We start from the raw sequence: 19052 nt of genomic DNA on the forward strand, positions 1-19052 counted from the left end.
AAAATCAGATATTCTATAAGAGGATGCGCCAATAAGTTTTTCAGTACCTGGCAACTTGTTCTGAACCATATAAAAGAGGTAGATCCTTCATTTATTCCACAGTAGTCTTATTAATACGAGTCTGTGACTAATATCTGCGTTCCTTTTTAATGTATTTATTACTATTATTGTCAATTATCTTTTTTTTATGGTGCAACAGGGTGGGAATGTTCATGGGTTTGGGTATAAAAAGTATTTTCTGAATGACTCGATATGTAATAAAAAACACTTTGAACAAAAAAAAAAAAAAAAAAGTGTTCCTTTAAATAGACTGGACATTAGTATTTTGAGCTTCTTGCTATATTACACCATTGTATCCATTATATTGGATTGGTACCAAAACACTACAATCTACACTTCAATTTCCACTTTTATTCTACATAAATTTATTTATTTATTTATTTATTTATTTATTTATTTTGCACATCATAAAACAGCAAAATAAAATAATAATAAAAACAACAACATTCAAACAAGTAACATCATTGTGCAGGAGAGTTTAGAAGCTAAAAAAAAAAGGCTTATATGAATACCTCCCCGGAAATGAACAATACACAGAAAAAAAAAAAAAAAGAAAGAAGAAAGAATTAAAAATACAATATAACTGAATTAATAAACTGAAGTAAAAACAATAAAAATGCAAATCACATTACAAATCATCAAATCAAATGATATACAACCTTAAATTTTTTCATGAATTCAAGTCCTTTTCAGGTGCTTTTTAACCTTTTCATGCATGAATTATAAGAACCTTAGTCGAGATTTTTTTTCTGAGTGTTTTTATTCCTCTTTAGGCATGAAAAAAGCAATGCGATTGAAATTTTTTTTCAATCAACAAAAATGTCCACTCAGCTGGACACCATGCCTTTAATTTTTGAGGGTAAGAAACCATCATCAGAAAGTGATATACAGTGCAAAAACTATGAAATAAAAACATTTTTAATGCACCTAATCTGATGTTTTCTTACATTTTAACATACTCTAATACTAGTTATTACTCACTTCATGGCGATAATCTGCACAAAAAAAAAAACTTTTGATGAAGAAAACTGTTAATTACAGTCTAATAACAGTTAGCAAATATTTACACTAAAACATATTAATGCAGATCAGGTTTTTTAAGAACAGCAAAGTTACAGTAATGGTATGAATTGCAGTGTATGGGATGGTGCATAAGTGTCCACTGTGTTGGCTGATATGGAACTAAAACAACAAAACCCATGAATATACAAGAGAACAGCTGCTGTCCACTGTAGTGACCACTATGCATGAAAGGGTTAAATAATGAAAAGAAAATGTTGATTGAAGTTCAGGTCGTAGATTATTCCACAGATTTGGTCCACGATATTTCAGAGAATACTGACTGACAGAAGTTCGGCAGTACGGAAGAGAAAATTTGCTTGAATATTGTGTAGGATAATTGTTAATAATAGAAGACAACATAAAGAAATTCTGGAAAACTGTGGGAAGAACATGAGTTAAGTGAACATATTTGTACATGAAGACACAGGTCTGGTAAATGTTCACATCAAAAAACTGAGAGAAGTTTGAATGTTTTGAAAAGAGGAGCAGATGAGTCGAGTCTCTTAGAAAAGCTGATCATTCTTAAACATTTCTTTTGAATTAGGAGAATCTTATGGAGATAAGTGGGACAGGTGACCGCCCAAACAGTATTGCAATAAGGATAAATTAAGCAATAATAAAAAGTCAATGAACGGACTCTGTTCAAAATGCCAAATGACTTCATGATTTTTTTTTTACAGACTAGATCAATATGGGATTTCCAACACAATTTTTCATCTACAATAACACTTACAAATTTAATGCAAGAAACCCGAGCTATAAATCCTTGATAATAAATAATCAAAATAAATACAGAAATGCAGAGACGCTGCTGTTCTCCTGTTTACAAGCCACTGTTGACCAGCTCAGTATGATCCAACAGTCAATATGGCGTCTATATAAACACACGTCTTTGCTAATTCCTGTTTTGTTATGGTTTTGATTGTGAGACCAGCATTAGCAAAACATACATATTATGTGTTTAACGTCTTCTGCCTGCAATTACAATATTTCACAGATTAGCGCAACAATACTAAGGAACTACAGCATGTAAATACTCGTACCATCACACACACATGGACACACGGACACATAAGACCTTCTCATTACGGTTTACAGAAACATTCAGGCGACAGTGTTGTCATCACATTGAGCTGAAGGCGGCCATAATGAGCTGGCATTGTTACCCATGCGCCCCAGCTACTGGTGCGTTGCCAGGTGGAAAAACATGAACAGGAAAGATCTGAGGAAATTCACTAGAGCTGTGCAGCTTAGATCACCACGTGAACCATGAGGTGAACTGAGTGGCTGTCTGTTTGTTTTGTATGTTTTTGAGCTTGTGGTGAGTGATGCCTGACGTTGGCCGGCTCTTCAGAGATTAGAATAATCCCACTTGTCTTTGTCTGCCCAGGTTCTCCAGATGGGTTTTAACAAATTGAGGAACCTGACAGAGGGGATGCTGCGTGGCCTCGGCAAGCTGCAGTATCTCTACCTGCAAGCCAACCTCATCGAGACTGTTACACCAAACACCTTCTGGGAATGCCCCAACATCGAGAATATAGACCTCTCCATGAACCGGTACTTACCTGAATCTGCACGAGTTCATAAGAAGACAGAGAAAATGTGATGCACTGTGCTGAAAATACTGTTGAACTTAGTAACTGACAGAGGATTCATTGGTATAAAGTTTAATGGTGCATTCATGGTTTAATTAAATTATCAAGAAACAGTGTAGGAGTTTAAAATAACTATAAAACAACTTTAGTTCAACTTTAAAGTGAAAATAAAAGTGAAGAAATGTGAAAATACTTACCCAGACTCTTTAAAACTGTCATAAATACTGTGCTATTTTCTGACTAACTGAATTATTTTAGCCACAGACTTTATTAGTGCAGTGTACACACTAACACAAATATTTTTCCAAACACACACACATGCATATATAAATATATATATACTACCAGTCAAAAGTTTGGACTCACCTGTTTTTTCTTTATTTTCATGACTGTTTACATTGTAGATTCTCACTGAAGGCATCAAAACTATGAATGAACACATATGGAATTATGGAGTTAAAAAAGTGTGACATAACTCAAAGCAGGTTTTATATTTTAGATTCTTCAAAATAGCCACATTTTGCTTTTATTACTGCTTTGCACATTTGTGGCATTCTCTAAATACACTTCATGAGGAAGTCATCTGAAATGTTTTCCAAAAGTCTTGAAGGAGTTCCCAGTGATGCTGAGCACTTGTTGGCCATGTGTGGTGCATCTCATGTCATTTAAATGAGAAGGTGACTCCAAACTTTTGACTGGTAGTGTGTGTGTGTGTGTGTGTGTGTGTGTGTGTGTATATACATATATATATATATATATATATATATATATATATATATATATATATAATATATATATATATATAGGGTGTCCCATAACTCTCCATACATAGGAAAAATAAACGTTTCTTGACATAAACCATTTATATATATATATATATGTATATATATATATATATATATATATATATATATATATATATATATATATATATATATATATATATATATGTGTGTGTGTGTGTGTGTGTGTTTATTTATTTATTTATTTATTTATATCACGGTTGCTGTGGATTAATTTCAATTAATCACAATTAAATCTCATTAATTTTTAAACTATATTTATCACGTTTCATTTTGCATGAGCAAACACACTTAAGAAAGAAGGGAATATATATGCATTTAACATGTTTGTCACAAGCTGGGTGACACATTAGCTGAAGTGCCTGCAGAATCCTCGACTAACGTATGCTTCTTGTTAATGTGGTGTTTTATGGTGGAAGTGCTTCGGTGAAAAGAAAACTCCCTCCTGCAGAGTGTGCATAATTGTTTATGTCAGTCGACTGTTCCGTCTTGGGGTTTTTTTTGTCCTCATATTTCCATCCAGAGGGCCAACGTACTGTTTAGCATCTTCCATCTTCATGGGTTGGTCCTGCTGGCTGTCACTACCAGATCAACTGCCCATTTGCACATGCACAACGCTAACTCTACTGGGACAAACTGCCCCTAATGCGTTGGCAGAGATGTTCAGAGTCATTCTGCTGCAGATGGGTTAATGGAGTTCAATTTTTTAATCAGATTAATCATGATGATGGATTAATCCATGTTAATGCATTCATTCTGACAACCCTAATAACTTAAATAACATATATATATACACACACACACACATATATATGTATATATATATGTGTGTGTGTTTTATTTATTTATTTATTTATTTATCTATCCACATAACCAGTGTCCTCACAACAACACAAATTTACCTATAAACTAGTACAAACACTCAGACAAACCATAGTTTCTGTTGGACTGTGGACACTGTGGATAATAGTGGACGTAACAGACACAGAGGCTTTAATCTGTCATGAAGGTGAAGCAGCAACAAGTTCAGCTCTAAATTTTCAGGAATGGAAAGAAGTTTTCAGACACCCTTAAAATTTTATGCAATCTCAAATATAATTATGAAAAATAAGCAGAAAAATCTTTTTTTGTATATCAAAAGATGTGACTGCATCAGACAGAAACAAACAAATACAAATGATTTTTTTTTTTGGTTTATTGTTAACAAGAAAAAATAACCAAATTAAATTTTTGACAGTTCCAACATGTCATGTCCTGGATGTGTTTCATTATCTGCTGAAACATCCAGTTTTGACCTTGATGGAACAGAGCATGTGCAGAAGGGAACATGTGAGTTTGGATGGAACAATATGTAACAGAGTTTAATGAATTAAGAGTGATTTTTATAGCAATATATCACAAATGCATGGGTTGAACTAACATTTTTTTTTTCAACACAGTATGTTACCTTTAGTTAAGTGATAGTTGTGGTTGTGTATTCTTTACATGATGTGGTTTTGTCCATAATGCTGATCTGGTCAGTGCTGACCTCAGTCTACAGCAGGTCACACTGATTTATACACCTGAATTTGATGTTTCAAGTGCAGCGTCATTACACAAATCCGTAACAGAAATGAGCAAAATGTGGTTCGACATCATCAACATTCTCTGTTTTCCACATGGAAAATCTGTATTTTGGAAAGTGCATTAAAAATTCCTAGTTGTGCAACCTATAATTTAATTTGTATGTGGATGAAAGGCTCAGACAGAGAGAAAAATGTCTTCCTTTTTTCTTTTTACAAACTATCTGCATTAGCACGGTTGCTGCATTTCTTTAAAGTAACCCTTTACATCAGTTGCATTTGAAGGAGGAAGGATTTGAAGATAATACGTCTCTGCTTCAGGAAATCCTCAACCGTGGTCAATTGATCAGCACATTTCCACAAATGTAATGTTTGAATTACTTTTCTAACGAAAAAAGAAGAGGAAATTCACCATTAGTCTCTACGATGCATAAGAAATAACTTTACAACAACATAAAGCAAACTCACATCTTCATCCACACAGTCACATATGGATTGTGTGTTTGGAGCTACAAGATGCAGGTCAGGTAAGAAAGAAAGAACTGAGGAAACAGGAGGGGAATTCTACAACAAACTCCTGGAATTCATAAGTAGTAAAACATTAATAAATGATTTGCAACACACAGATGCCAAACATATAGTAGTTAATAATTAATGTCTGTATTTCCAGTATTTGTCACTGTGTAGGTAATGCTGCCCTTATGCATCTTTGTAAGAACTGTTTGTTTTATAGCATAGTATATGTGTTCCTGTTAGCAAAAGAAATCTGTTTTTTGTAAGATATTTATAAGCATGTATTATTAGAGATTCCTTATCCTATAGACTGATTAAGAAAGTTTTATTTCAATTATGTGTAATTATATGATATAGATTTTTTGCTAATTTACCCACACTGTTGCCCATAAAGTCGGAATAATTTCTTATTCAGACACATTTCTCTTTTTATTTCTAGTTCTACACATTAATCATCACCTTTGATCAGGTATAATAATTATACATTGAGTCCCAGTTACACTTTATTAATTAAGAATAAATCACATTATCACAATCATTTCATGAGAAGACGGAAAAATACTTTATTCAAACTTTATGGGAAACAGTGTATTATGTATTATGTTTTCAGGTCTCCCTCGAAAAAGAGATTTCATCTCAAGGGACTTCCTGGTTAAATAAAGGTTAAATAAAAATTTTTTTAAAAAGTAATATTATATGTATTGCATTGTTGAGCTAAATGCAGCCTTTGTTATGCCTTTACTGGAAATAAGATAAGATAAGATAAGATAAGATAAGATAAGATAAGATAAGATAAGATAAGATAAGATAAGATAAGCACTCAGAGGCTTCGTAATTAACATGGAAACACCGTCATCTTCTACAACATTGATTCACCAGTAAACCCATGGAGTTGGATCAATGACAGTGGACGGACACACTTGTTTTTATGTTCAATTATTGATACATTTACTGAAAAAGTCACTTTTTCTTCAGTGTTCTCCGTTTCTGATATAATAACCTTCAACTTTAATCTGATTTTACGAACATCTACACGATAAGTGAGTTAAATATAGGAAAATACATAATTTACACTGAAAAAATGCAAGAAAGGATAAATATAGAGGAAAATTCATTTGGGAACTGACACAAAAGTAGCACTGGGTCTTGATGGGTTACAGATCTCTGAACCTGCTTTCCTGTGGGCCATTATAGAGTGACTGCGACGTCTTTACATCCCAGTATAAGTCTGTATACAGAAATACTCAAGCCAGTGTCACCGTCACAAAGAAACAGAATAACATTAGCATCCAGCAAAGTTATAAATTATCATGTGTGAAATATTACTGCTGTTACATCCCGCGGTGCAGTTTTTCAGACGAGAATGCGGTTGACCTATCAAGATAGAGCCTACTTGAAAAATTGCGTTGACATTTTCAGAGATGTGTGGTCCTGTGGGACGGCAGGCATGGTTCAACATACATGACCCGGGTGGATAGTGTTCATGGTACCACGCTGTGAACAGCCTCCACAGTTTGTCTCCTTCACCGACTCCTGCCACATTGATTGCACATCCATACTGAAGCTCTGTTTCTCTCTTCTCAGCATCCAAAAGACCAGATGCTATTCCAGCTCCTTTTTCTTTCCTTTCTCAGTTTTCTTTTTAGTCAAATAAATGCTAGTGGCACTGATCTTATTACCCCGCCCCCCCCAAAAGGGGAGGCAAAGGGTATTGGTTTTGGTTCAATTTGTTTGTTTGTTAACACACTCTAACAGCAAAACTATTGGTTGAATTCAAACCACATTGGGTTCATAGATTTCCAGTGACCCAGAATAGATGTGGTTATATTTTGGGGAAAGTCAGTTAAAGTTAAAATTTTGGGGGGATTTTTTTTATTTTTATTTTTTTTATCTTTTTTTCCCATTTACTTACACTTACTACAGAAATTTCAAATGTCTATAAAAACATAAATTTTGCTTCAGTTCACTTCAAACTTGGCACATATATAGCACAGGTGTCAAACATGCGGCCCAGGGGCCAAATCCTGCCCGCCAAAGGGTCCAATCTGGCCCCTGGGATGAATTTATGAAATGCAAAAATTACACTGAAGATATTAACAATCAAAGGTGTTAAAATCATTTTAGGTCATTTCAATCTAAAGTGGATCAGACCAGTAAAATACTATCACAATAACCTATAAATAATGAAAACTATTAATTTGTCTCTTTGTTTTAGTGTAAAAAAAAAAAAAAAAATTACACTAAAATGTTTACATTTACAGACGAGCCTTTTACAAAAAAAAGTGAATATCTGAAATGTCTTAAGAGAAGTATGTGGAATTTTAATATTCTCCCTGTTATTTAATGTTTTGTGTATTTGTAGATCCACTGTGATCTCTAAGTTGTGATGCACATATATAAATGATAAACTAAGGCTACTATTGTTAAAATTGTACTTATTTTACTTAAGAGTTTTCAGGTTTTTCATATTTCTTCATGTTATGTTCCCGTACAATTCGTAGATGTAAACAATTTCATGACGGAATTTTACTTTTTTCACTCAAAAGTTCTTATCCTATGACAGGGTGGGGAAGCAAAATTTACAATGAACATTTAGTTGTTTTTTCTCAGCAGGCACTACGTCAATTGTTTTGAAACCAAACATATATTGATGTCATAATCATACCTAACACTATTATCCATACCTTTTCAGAAACTTTTGCCCATATGAGTAATCAGGAAAGCAAACGTCAAAGAGTGTGTGATTTGCTGAATGCACTCGTCACACCAAAGGAGATTTCAAAAATAGTTGGAGTGTCCATAAAGACTGTTTATAATGGAAAGACGAGAATGACTATGAGCAAAACTATTACGAGAAAGTCTGGAAGATACTGTTAAAGAAGAATGGGAGAAGTTGTCACCCGAATATTTGAGGAACACTTGCGCAAGTTTCAGGAAGCGTGTGAAGGCAGTTATTGAGAAAGAAGGAGGACACATAGAATAAAAACATTTTCTATTATGTCAGTTTTCTTGTGGCAAATAAATTCTCATGACTTTCAATAAACTAACTGGTCATACACTATCTTCAATCCCTGCCTCAAAATATTGTAAATTTTGCTTCCCCACCCTGTATTTATATTATTTTACTGGTCCGGCCCACTTTCTATCATATTAGGCTGAATGTGGCCCCTGAACTAAAATGAGTTCGACACCCTTGATATATACACTGAACAAAAATATAAATGCACGACTTTTGTTTTTGCTCCCATTTTTCATGAGCTGAACTGAAAGATCTAAAACTTTTTCTATGTACACAAAAGGCCTATTTCTCTCAAATATTGTTCATAAATTTGTCTAAATCTATGTTAGTGAGCACTTCTTTGTCCTTTGCTGAGATAATCCATCCACCTCACAGGTGTGGCATATCAAGATGCTGATTAGACAGCAGGATTATTGCACAGGTGTGACTTAGGCTGGCCACAATAAAAGGCCACTCTAAAATGTGCAGTTTTACTGTCTTGGGTGGTCCAGGGGGGTCAGAAAACCAGTCAGTATTTGGTGTGACCACCATTTTCCTTGCACAGTCTTCTTCATGAATTCTCTGAAACAGCTTTGGAGATGGCTTATGGCAGAGAAATGAACATTCAATTCACAGGCAAAAGCTCTGGTGGAGATTCCTGAAGTCAGCATGCCAATTGCATATTCCCTCAAAACTTGTGACATCTGTGGTATTGTGCTGTGTGATAAAACTGCACATTTTAGAGTGGCTTTTTATTGTGGCCAGCCTAAGGTACACCTGTGCAATAATCCTGCTGTCTAATCAGCATCTTGATATGCCACACCTGTGAGGTGGATGGATTATCTCAGCAAAGAAGAAGTGTTCACTAACACAAATTTAGACAGATTTGTGAACAATATTTGAGAGAAATAAACCTTGTGTGTACACAGAAAAAGTTTTAGATCTTTCAGTTCAGCTCATGAAAAATGGGAGCAAAAACAAAAGTCGTGCGTTTATATTTTTGTTCAGTATAGAAACAACCGATATGCTGACATCAGCACACGCAGAGACATGATGACATCAGCTGGATCGATGACAAAATAAGCTACAATGCATACGAGGGGCGGGGTTTGTTGTGCCTAGAACCACTTGTTGGTTATTAGTTCTGCGACGTCATCATGTCAAATGCGTCATCATGTCATTTTGTATATTTTTGGTTCAGAAGCCTCTGAAGTATGGTTCTATTCCACCGGTAAAGACGACACTAGGGTCATTGGTAACAGATGCAGAGTTTCTATTGTGATAAAGGGTTAAATTCGTCCAACATAGAAACATTTAACCACAGTATCTAATTAAACTGCACCAATGGAACGTCTCTGATTGGCTGCTTAGCGAAGGGGGCGATGACTCTGGAGGCGGAGCTTACAGTGAGGCGTCCTCTATCACAGCCGCTAACATTAAACTCCTCCTGGTTCTATCGATACTGTTAATGTTAGCGTCATTTCACTGTGTCAGCCTGCTTTACTGTTGTTTATGATTAATCTCCATGTTCTAGAATTACATTTAGATCACAGGTGTCAAACATGCGGCCCGGGGGCCAAATCTGGCCCGTCAAAGGTTCCATTCCAGCCTGCGGGATGAAAGTGCAAAAATTAACCTGAACAGTCAAGGTTGTCCAAATCAGTATGGTTCAGGTTCCACATACAGACCAATGTGATCTCAAGTAAAAATAACAACACAATAAACCATAATTAATGACAACTACACATTTTCTTAGTGAAAAATTATGTGGAAAAAATTTCAGTGAAAAAAAAAACATTACACTGTGAAAATATTTACATTTACAAAACTATTCTTTCACAATAAAATGCAAATAAATACATAAATAAAAACAAAGATGAACAACCTGAATTTGCAGTTTTAACAATATTCTGCCTGTTACTAAATGTTTTGTGCATTTATGGATCACCACTGTGATCTGTAGTTGTGTTAACAATAAGAGATGTAATATTGTAGAAATTGTTCACATTTTAGTTCCAAACTCCAAAATTTTAACAATACTCTGCCTGTTACCAAATGTTTATGTAACACTGTGTAAATGTTTTGTAAATGTTGATTCTGTTGGGTTTCTGTAAATTGGCTTAGAGTCTGGTTTTTGACCAACTCTATATATAAAGTGTCATGAGATAACTTTTTTGTTGCGATCTGGCGCTATATAAATACAATTTGATTGACTGAGTGATTTAATTGGTTTTCCCCTGTAAGTCACTTTGGAAAAAAGCGTCTGCCAAATGCATAAACATAAACATAACTGTACATGTATAAATATTAAGTCGAGGCATAATATTGTTAAAATTGCACTAATTTTTCCAAATGACATTTCTGTTTTTTCAGGTTATTCACATCTTTTCTGTAAAATGTAAATATTTTCGTAATTTAATTGGGGTTTTTTTGAACTAAAACAAAAAGAAAAACTTGGATTTGTCATTATTTATAGGTTATTAAGTCATTATTTTACTGCTCTGGCCCGCTTGAGATCAAATTGGGCTAAATATGACCCCTGAACAAAAATGAGTTTGACACCCCTGATTTAGACGATGATGAGGCTCAGAGGCTGCAGCAGGTAGATCGAACACTCCTTTAACTACACCTTTAGAACCCTGTATGAGATCTGTTCAAATCAAACACAAAATGTTAGTTATATTTGATATTAAAGAGTTAATGCAAACAAAGCTACTGGTACTACAGTTCATTCCATAATCCAATGAGAATCAATAGGGATCCAAATCAATATGTGATATCGATAATGGAACTGGTATCATTAATTAAGTTCTTATTAATTCTCATCCCTATTCCTGTTGTGCTCCATAAGAACTAGCTTCAGAAAAAATATGAATGGAAAGGGCCCGATTTTGGCTCCTCACTCAACCACAGTGCAATCAAGGCCGTTATTATTATTTATCAAAATAAACACCGTATGTGTGGATAATATACATCTTGTATAATGATTATAATGTAATGGCGCCTATTGTCTATTATAAATGTCTATAATTCATCAATATGGTAATGTTCATTTGGGTATTTTAGTGCCACCTCTATAATTTGCTGAGCTGTGTAGTGCACAGATGCATGTAATTGTAGTGGTGGTGCTGGCGCTGGTTCTGATCTGAAACCTGAGAGAAATGTGAAAGAAAACATGGCCTCAAATAGGCCTGTGGAAAAAATAATCCATCAGTAAAAGACATTAGCGGACATCTCCGATTAAGGGCTTTTTTGAGGCTGTTTTATAATCTTACATGTGTTTTTGATTTTAACTGTTAAAACACTGTAAAGAGGACATTTTTGTTTTATTATTTTGCCATTCACTCTTCTGTTTTGTTTGTTTTTTTTACTGAAAATGACAGTATTACATCTGTGTCATTGCGACATACTTGATTTTTTTTTTATTATTATTATTATTTTATTTACTTTTACTTAACCAGGAAGGTCAAGTGAGAACCAGTTCTCTTTGTATTTTAGTTTCATTGTTGTATAGATGAAACAAAATGTGACCTGGGTTATTTAGCAGCTCATGTGTGATGTTAAACCATTAGGTGAAAACCACTGTCACCCTCTGCACTGGAGTTTGCAAAGTACAATATTTCTTTTTTTTTTTTAAACTACCCCAGAAAATCAATGTTAGATGTCAGGCTCAGTGTCATCACCTCCAAATTAAAAATCAAACCCTGCTTTCTTAATTGACCTAATGTTCAAGGGAAAATGTGCTGAAAAGATGTAGAGCTTCATTTTTTTTTTCCTTTCAATGACAGTATCCTCAGTGGACCGTGATGCAAGGCCTATCAAGCCGTCTTTGTAATAAAAGTTGAGATTTCTACTTTTTCTCAGCGGGAATAACTGTCTTGTTCTTGCAGTGGGTTCTATAATAGGTATCGATTTCTTGACCTCAATGTAAAAGCAACAGCTGAATCGAACCAGTCTAACTGTTCTTTGGGGCGTGCTGAAAGGCAGTCTGGGAGTTGTTGCAAACCATGAACTGTAGGTCTGACATTTAATGCTGATGGTAATGTACCGAAGCATTAAAGTACCTGAAAATGAAATCTCCCTGTACATCTCTGATTTTTTTTTTTTCCCCTCTCTCTCTCTCTCTCTCTTCAGGATCCAGGTTCTGGATGGCAGTTTATTCTCGGGGCTCACTAAACTCACCACCTGTGAACTTTACACCAACCCCTTCAACTGCTCCTGTGAGCTTTTGGGTTTCCTGCGGTGGCTCTCATCCTTCCCTAACAGGACCAGTGAGAGGATGGTGTGCGACTCCCCGAAAGGATTCTCTGGATACAACCTCCTGAACCAGAACCCACACATGCCTAACCAAGGCAACGCCCTGTACATGCTCAGTACGGTGTGTACAGACGAAGGCAGCAGCGTGACGCCCTACATCCTCATCGGTTTGGGCGACTCCACCACCCTGCCTCCGGACTTCGCCTCTCCCTGCGGATTGGACGACTGTTCTTCCGGGACTCCTCCTGATGACATCATCAACCCGGGTCCCATCCTCTCTGACAGTGATCCAATTATGACAATAAAACAGGTGATGCACTCGAGCGCTGTGATAACGGTTCAGATCCCTCATCCGTACAGGAAAATGTACATCCTGGTGCTTTACAAAAACAGCTTCTTCACCGACATCCAGACTCTGAAAAAAGAGAGAGAAGATATTGAGCTGAAGCATCTGAAACCCAACACAGACTACACATACTGTGTGGCTTCGATAAGAAACTCCCTGCGCTTCAACCACACCTGTCTGACCATCTTCACAGGAAGAAGAGTGGAACCAAGGATGGCCAACCAGTCGTCAGCCACACACTACATCATGACGATTCTGGGCTGCTTGTTTGGCTTGCTGCTCTTCCTCGGCCTCGTCGTTCACTGCCTAAGAAGGAAAAGGATCATGGAAGAAAAAGAGCGAAAGATGAGTCGGATCCAGAGGACTTTGATAGAGCTGAAGTACGGAGGGGAGGAGAGTATAGAGGGAGGCAGTGGAGGATCCCAGAAGCTTGCCTCTGGGGACAGTCTGTCCAGAATGCCCTACCTACCTCAGGGTAGTGAGATAGATCCATACAAGCTGCAGGAGGTGATAGAAACACCGGTGCACAAGCCTGCGAAGCTCAATTACATGGAGGTCAGAGGATCTGGTGTGGAAAGGGAGAGAGAAAGAGATCGAGAGAGGGAAAGGGAAAGAGAAAGAGAAAGGGAGAGGGAAAGAGAAAGAGAGAGGGAGATGTCGCCTCAGGCTAACCCACAGGGCTCCGTCGCAGAGATCTCTACCATCGCTAAAGAAGTTGATAAAGTTAACCAGATTATCAACAACTGCATAGATGCTCTGAAATCAGAGTCCACCTCCTTCCAACAGGGGATCAAGTCTCCGTCCTCTGCAGGTGGAGGGGCCGTGTCGACTGCAGAGCCACAGCTGGTGCTTCTGTCTGAACAGGGCGGAGAGAGGGGAGACAGAGGAGGGGAGTTCCTGTCGCCGGTGTACAAGGGAGGAAGAGGAGGCCGAGAGGAGAGGGGGAGGAGCTACCACCACTCACTGCAGCGACACCACAGCATGGAGGCTCCCCCAACCTCCAAACGACCCAGCACCTCCTCCTCTCCCGGCTCGGCCCGCAGCCCGCGCTCCTTCCGCTCCGAGGGAGGCTACCACTCCTCAGAGACCCGCTACATTGAGAGGACCTCGCCCGGAGAGAGAGGGGAGAGGGGGGGCGGAGGAGGGGAGGCCATCCGCACCACCACTCCTGCGGCCGCCATCTTAAGAGCCGAAGCCCAGAGAATCCGCCAGTACAACGAACACCGCCACTCCTACCCCGGCTCCCAGCAGCACCTCCAGGACCTGCAGCACCACCCCCAGATCCTGCAGGAACTCCACCACCACCCAGGAGGCAGGAAGCCGTCCGTGTTAGATCCCCTCACTCTGAGCAGGCAGGCCAAGCAGCGGGAACTGGCTTACTCCCAGCTCTCGCCACATTACCCACTGTCGCCTCAGTACCACAACCTCAGCTACTGCTCCAGCCCAGAGGAAGACGAAGAGGAGGAAGGGCTCCTGTGCACCCCGACTCTGGGGCTATGGGAGAGGTTCAAACTGCACCGCAAAAGGCACCGGCAGGCGTCCATGGAGGATGAGGGATATGTGGCGGCAGGGCACGCGTTGAGGCGAAAGGTCCAGTTTGCCAAGGATGAGGATCTTCATGACATACTGGACTACTGGAAAGGGGTCTCAGCACAGCAGAAGGCCTGAAGACCCTAACCAGTATGAAGATGGAGAATAACAACACTGCACCCATAACATATTGATACAAATACACAGTGCATAAAAAGACCTGTAAATACAAACACACACAGATTACAGGATAACACACACATCTACACACATACACACACACATATATATACTGGCTCACATTTTACACATACTAAGCTTTTGCGTCTGAGAATACAAAGGAGGACCAAACTAATATATTATATTGAACAATTAAAATCATAACTTCTAGAGAGACTGAGGTACTTTTTGTAATGTATTGAAAATTATAGCTCAGAATTATGTAGCTATTTGTACTAAGTTTTGACTGACGAAAAAAGAAGAATCAATATAACGAACCTTAAATGTTGCCGGGCGACCCATCCTGAACAGCCTGGCTACGCTTCTAATTGGCCTTGAGACTGACATTCATCAGAGCTGACCACAGCAGATTAACCTCATTACAGCAGTGGACTGAGCAAGATTTCTCTTTTCAGAAGGTAATTTTTGCATCGCGCCCTGCGATACAGCTACAAGGGCAGACAGTTTAGAAGATTTGCTGTGATTCGAGACTTAAAACAAAGTCAAAATGACACATTCTGGATGGGTCACCAGGCAAAAGTAATGTATGGAGCTAATTTCCTAACAAAATATAATAAACAAAACATGTTTTGCAAAGGCCTACAATTCACTAACAACCACAGTGTGGTTTACAAGTGCAAAACTTTAACCAACTACAAAACATACAAATAAAACAAACGTATTTCAAACACATCACATTTCAGAAACGACTACATATGAGTACAAAGAAAATAATGTGACTTTTGGCCCAATCTTTCCACTGTGTTTGTGCAGATAATTTTCTCAAACATATCCACAGTAACTCACCTTCCACACAGTAGGTGGCGCTATGAGTCAACCTAAGTATGTCAGTGAGAGGGCAGCTGTGTTTAGCTCAACGGCCAATAGGCAGTGAGTTAATGTGAAGGTGCTGTGTCCAGCGGCTTTGTTAGCAATTTCTTCAAACAGGTTCTTAGATGAAACTACTGGTTGGATTCATTTTAAATTTTATATGTAGCTTCCTTGGGACAATGTCTACAAAGTTTGTTCACAGTTTTGAGAAATTTAGATTTTTTAAATTTTGGACAAATTTTTGAAATATTAAAAATTTGCCTTTACTCATAATGGGTCCTATTTTGATGGCTTATAACATGGAAATACTTAGAGATATCAGTATAGTTATTATTGAGCACTGATTGGAAGTCATATATGGACTTTGATTTAATTGGTTGAGTTCTCCTCCAGTGAAAGTACCACCCACTTCTATTGGGAGATTGATCTCCTGCATCAAGACAACAGGACTCTAACATTGAACAGTTATTATTGATTCTTGATAGAACATACCAATGAGATACAGGACCATTGCTCCTGTTGTTGTGATGGCAGTGTCTTTTTTTCCACATAAATCCAGTGCACTTCAGTAGTGACTTTTTTTTTTGGTGGCACTTGCAGCATTTTGACTTGAAAAACGAAGTTTTGGAGCTCGGCCACATCGCATCGATAATGTCGCTTCTGTATCACTAAACTAAATCAAAAGGTATCAAACCTCGCAACCTGATCCTGTTACTGAAAACTTGGATATTTATAATATTTGTGATCTAAAACGTTCATCGTGATCAGTATTTAAGTTAATCAAGACCACATCAGTGTTTTGGGTCACAGTTGTTTCCTTGCACTGTAACATGACCAAACATAACATAAAATTAAGCGTGTCTTAGCATGAAATTATGAGTGCTTTGTTGATCGTTACTAAGCTAACTAGCCAGTGGGACTAGCCAGTGGGTATTTCAGAAATTATATATTGCACTTAACTCATATGAATGGCAAATAAGTCATGTGGAAATGGTAGATGTGTTTGTAACAATAAGTGCTGTCAAGGGCGCTGCTACCAATCATAGGCCCCATGAAAGTATAATCATTGTGGACCCTACATAAATTGACGTTTGGAGGGGGGGGGTCTATTAATAACGTCACTTACGCTAGTGTTAAAACGAAACCGAAACTTAAAATCCTTTCACCATTCCACTCCTGACTTCCACACCTCTCTTCTACAGCGGATCTTACACAAAATTTTAACAACTTCTATATCCACTGGGCCCCCCACAAATACTGGTCCCCATGAATTTGTCATGTTAACACCCCCTTATCAGTACCCCAGAGCGCTATCAAACTAAGGTCATGGGGAAGTCAAAACAAAAACAGAAACAACCTGTGGACACAAGCCTCTTTTTTTTTTTTTTTTTTTTTAATTGAATTCCGCTCAAATCAGCTCTGCCAAATGATGCACCACAATTTCCAAACCTTATAAATCAGCCACATATTTGAGCCTGTTTTAGCTGAAAGCTGCTGGAGCTGATATCACAGGAAAGTATGGCAGTATTAGTACACATACGCATTCCTCCTGCAGCTTTCTCCTCTATGTCCAAATCTAAAAACTCAATAGAAAAACAGATGAACTGATACTAATTTACACTGCTATGGAAAAGCACAGATACTTTTCCACATTTTCAGGTTGAGTCGCATGACTCGCATCTAAATGAATCTGATCAGCAATTGGTAATTGCAGTTGTTATTCATGTCTCTAACTGCTCTACCTCCGTGAATACACCTGTAATTATTCAAAGTCTGTGTCACGTGGTACATTTAACTACAGCAGGGGTGTCCAACCCTGGTCCTGGAGAGCCACTATCCTGCATGTTTTAGGTGTATCCCTCTTCCAACACACCTGATTCAAATGATAAGCCTATCATCAAGCTCAGCAGAAGCCTGATAATGACTGTCAGGTGTGCTGGAAGAGGGAAACATCTAAAACATGCAGGATAGAGGCTCTCCAGGACCAGGGTTGGCCACCCCAGAACTACAGCCTGAAAACGGAGTACATAGAAGTGGGCAAAATTCTAGTTTCTTGTCTGACCACTTGAATTACACCACCTGACAGGTAATTATGGATTCTTTTTTTTTTTTTCAATGGCACCAAAAATCACAAAAAGTACGTCGCCTTTAATTAACATTTCATTTATGTAACATCTTTGCTAAAAAAAAAAAAAAAAAAAAAAAAAAAGCTTTTAAAATGAGGAGAGTAAAAGCCACAGAGCCTAAATAATCACAAAAAATCACAAAGGCAGTGATGAGCTAAAGTACCAGTGACATAATTTTTTTTTTTTTTTTTTGTGACATAATTGAATTCTTGAATCCAGGACTCTGGTGCTGTCCGGTTGGTTTATAGCGCCACCTGCTGTTGTGGTGGTGCATTAATGGCCTTCACTAACAGTGTAAAGATCGTGCCAAAAGTCAGTTGTGTTTGTAGGATGTTATATTTTTTTTATACTTGTAAGACGCGCTGGTCTTGATTAATGGCTTGCGTGTTATGTTTAGTTTGTTGGTCTTGTTTTGTATTTGCTAACTCCGCTGTGTTTGTTAGTGAATCATAGGGAATTTACACAAGACATTTTGTTTGTTTGTTAGGTTTTGCCGGGAAATTAGCTCCATATATTTGTTAAACTGTGCTGAGAATGAGTAGGTAGCTCTCACCAGAGAGTGAGTATAATGTGCCAAATCAACCAAGGGGATAGTAGAGCCCTACTGTGTACCAACTTCTCCTCGCCACTGTTTTTATATACAGAATTTAAAAAACTAGAATGATATGTTGTTATTACTATTAATTATTCTTATTATCATTACTGGTCTTCTTATTATTATTCCTATGATCCTCATCATTAATACTCTATTATTTGAATATGGCATGGCTCTGTCGTGTGACTGTCTTTTGACTGTTTCCAACCTCTCAGATGCGAAGTGCACACCAACAGAGACAAACAGGACAATGGACGGGACATTCCAGTCCGCCTTTTCTACCAAGAGGAATGTGCTCTGCCTGAGCCGGCGTTTTCTCTTGGTGAGCTCCACCTGCTCCTCATCCTCCTAAAAGAGGGAACACTGTACAGACGAGAGAGAGATGTTCTATATTTGCAACAGAGGTGACTGTTTTGTTTGTACAACATGGGTTTTGAAATCTTTCAGACTTTTCAGAAAACCAGAATCCCGCGTTAGTTACCTCCCTGCTCACTTACAATGGTACGTTTTTGATTTTGAAAATCGAACTAAAAATTCTAATCTTCAAATGAATGT

The 19052-nt window shown here is 37.7% G+C and overlaps 1 protein-coding gene across 3 annotated transcripts in view; it reads left to right on the top strand.

Moving 5' to 3' along the window:
• Positions 1-15863, top strand: part of LOC115429518 (protein ELFN1-like) — a 227473-nt gene extending 211610 nt beyond the window's left edge. For all 3 annotated transcript variants that reach the window (XM_030149062.1, XM_030149054.1, XM_030149071.1), the window contains 2 exons: positions 2513-2679; positions 12728-15863. In XM_030149062.1, coding sequence (XP_030004922.1) covers positions 2513-2679; positions 12728-14864 — 2304 coding nt within the window. In that variant the 3' untranslated portion in view covers positions 14865-15863. The remainder of the gene's footprint in view (positions 1-2512; positions 2680-12727) is intronic.
• Positions 15864-19052: the final 3189 nt, after the last annotated feature.

Source organism: Sphaeramia orbicularis, chromosome 1 (assembly GCF_902148855.1).
Source record: "Sphaeramia orbicularis chromosome 1, fSphaOr1.1, whole genome shotgun sequence".
Taxonomy (NCBI): domain Eukaryota; kingdom Metazoa; phylum Chordata; class Actinopteri; order Kurtiformes; family Apogonidae; genus Sphaeramia; species Sphaeramia orbicularis.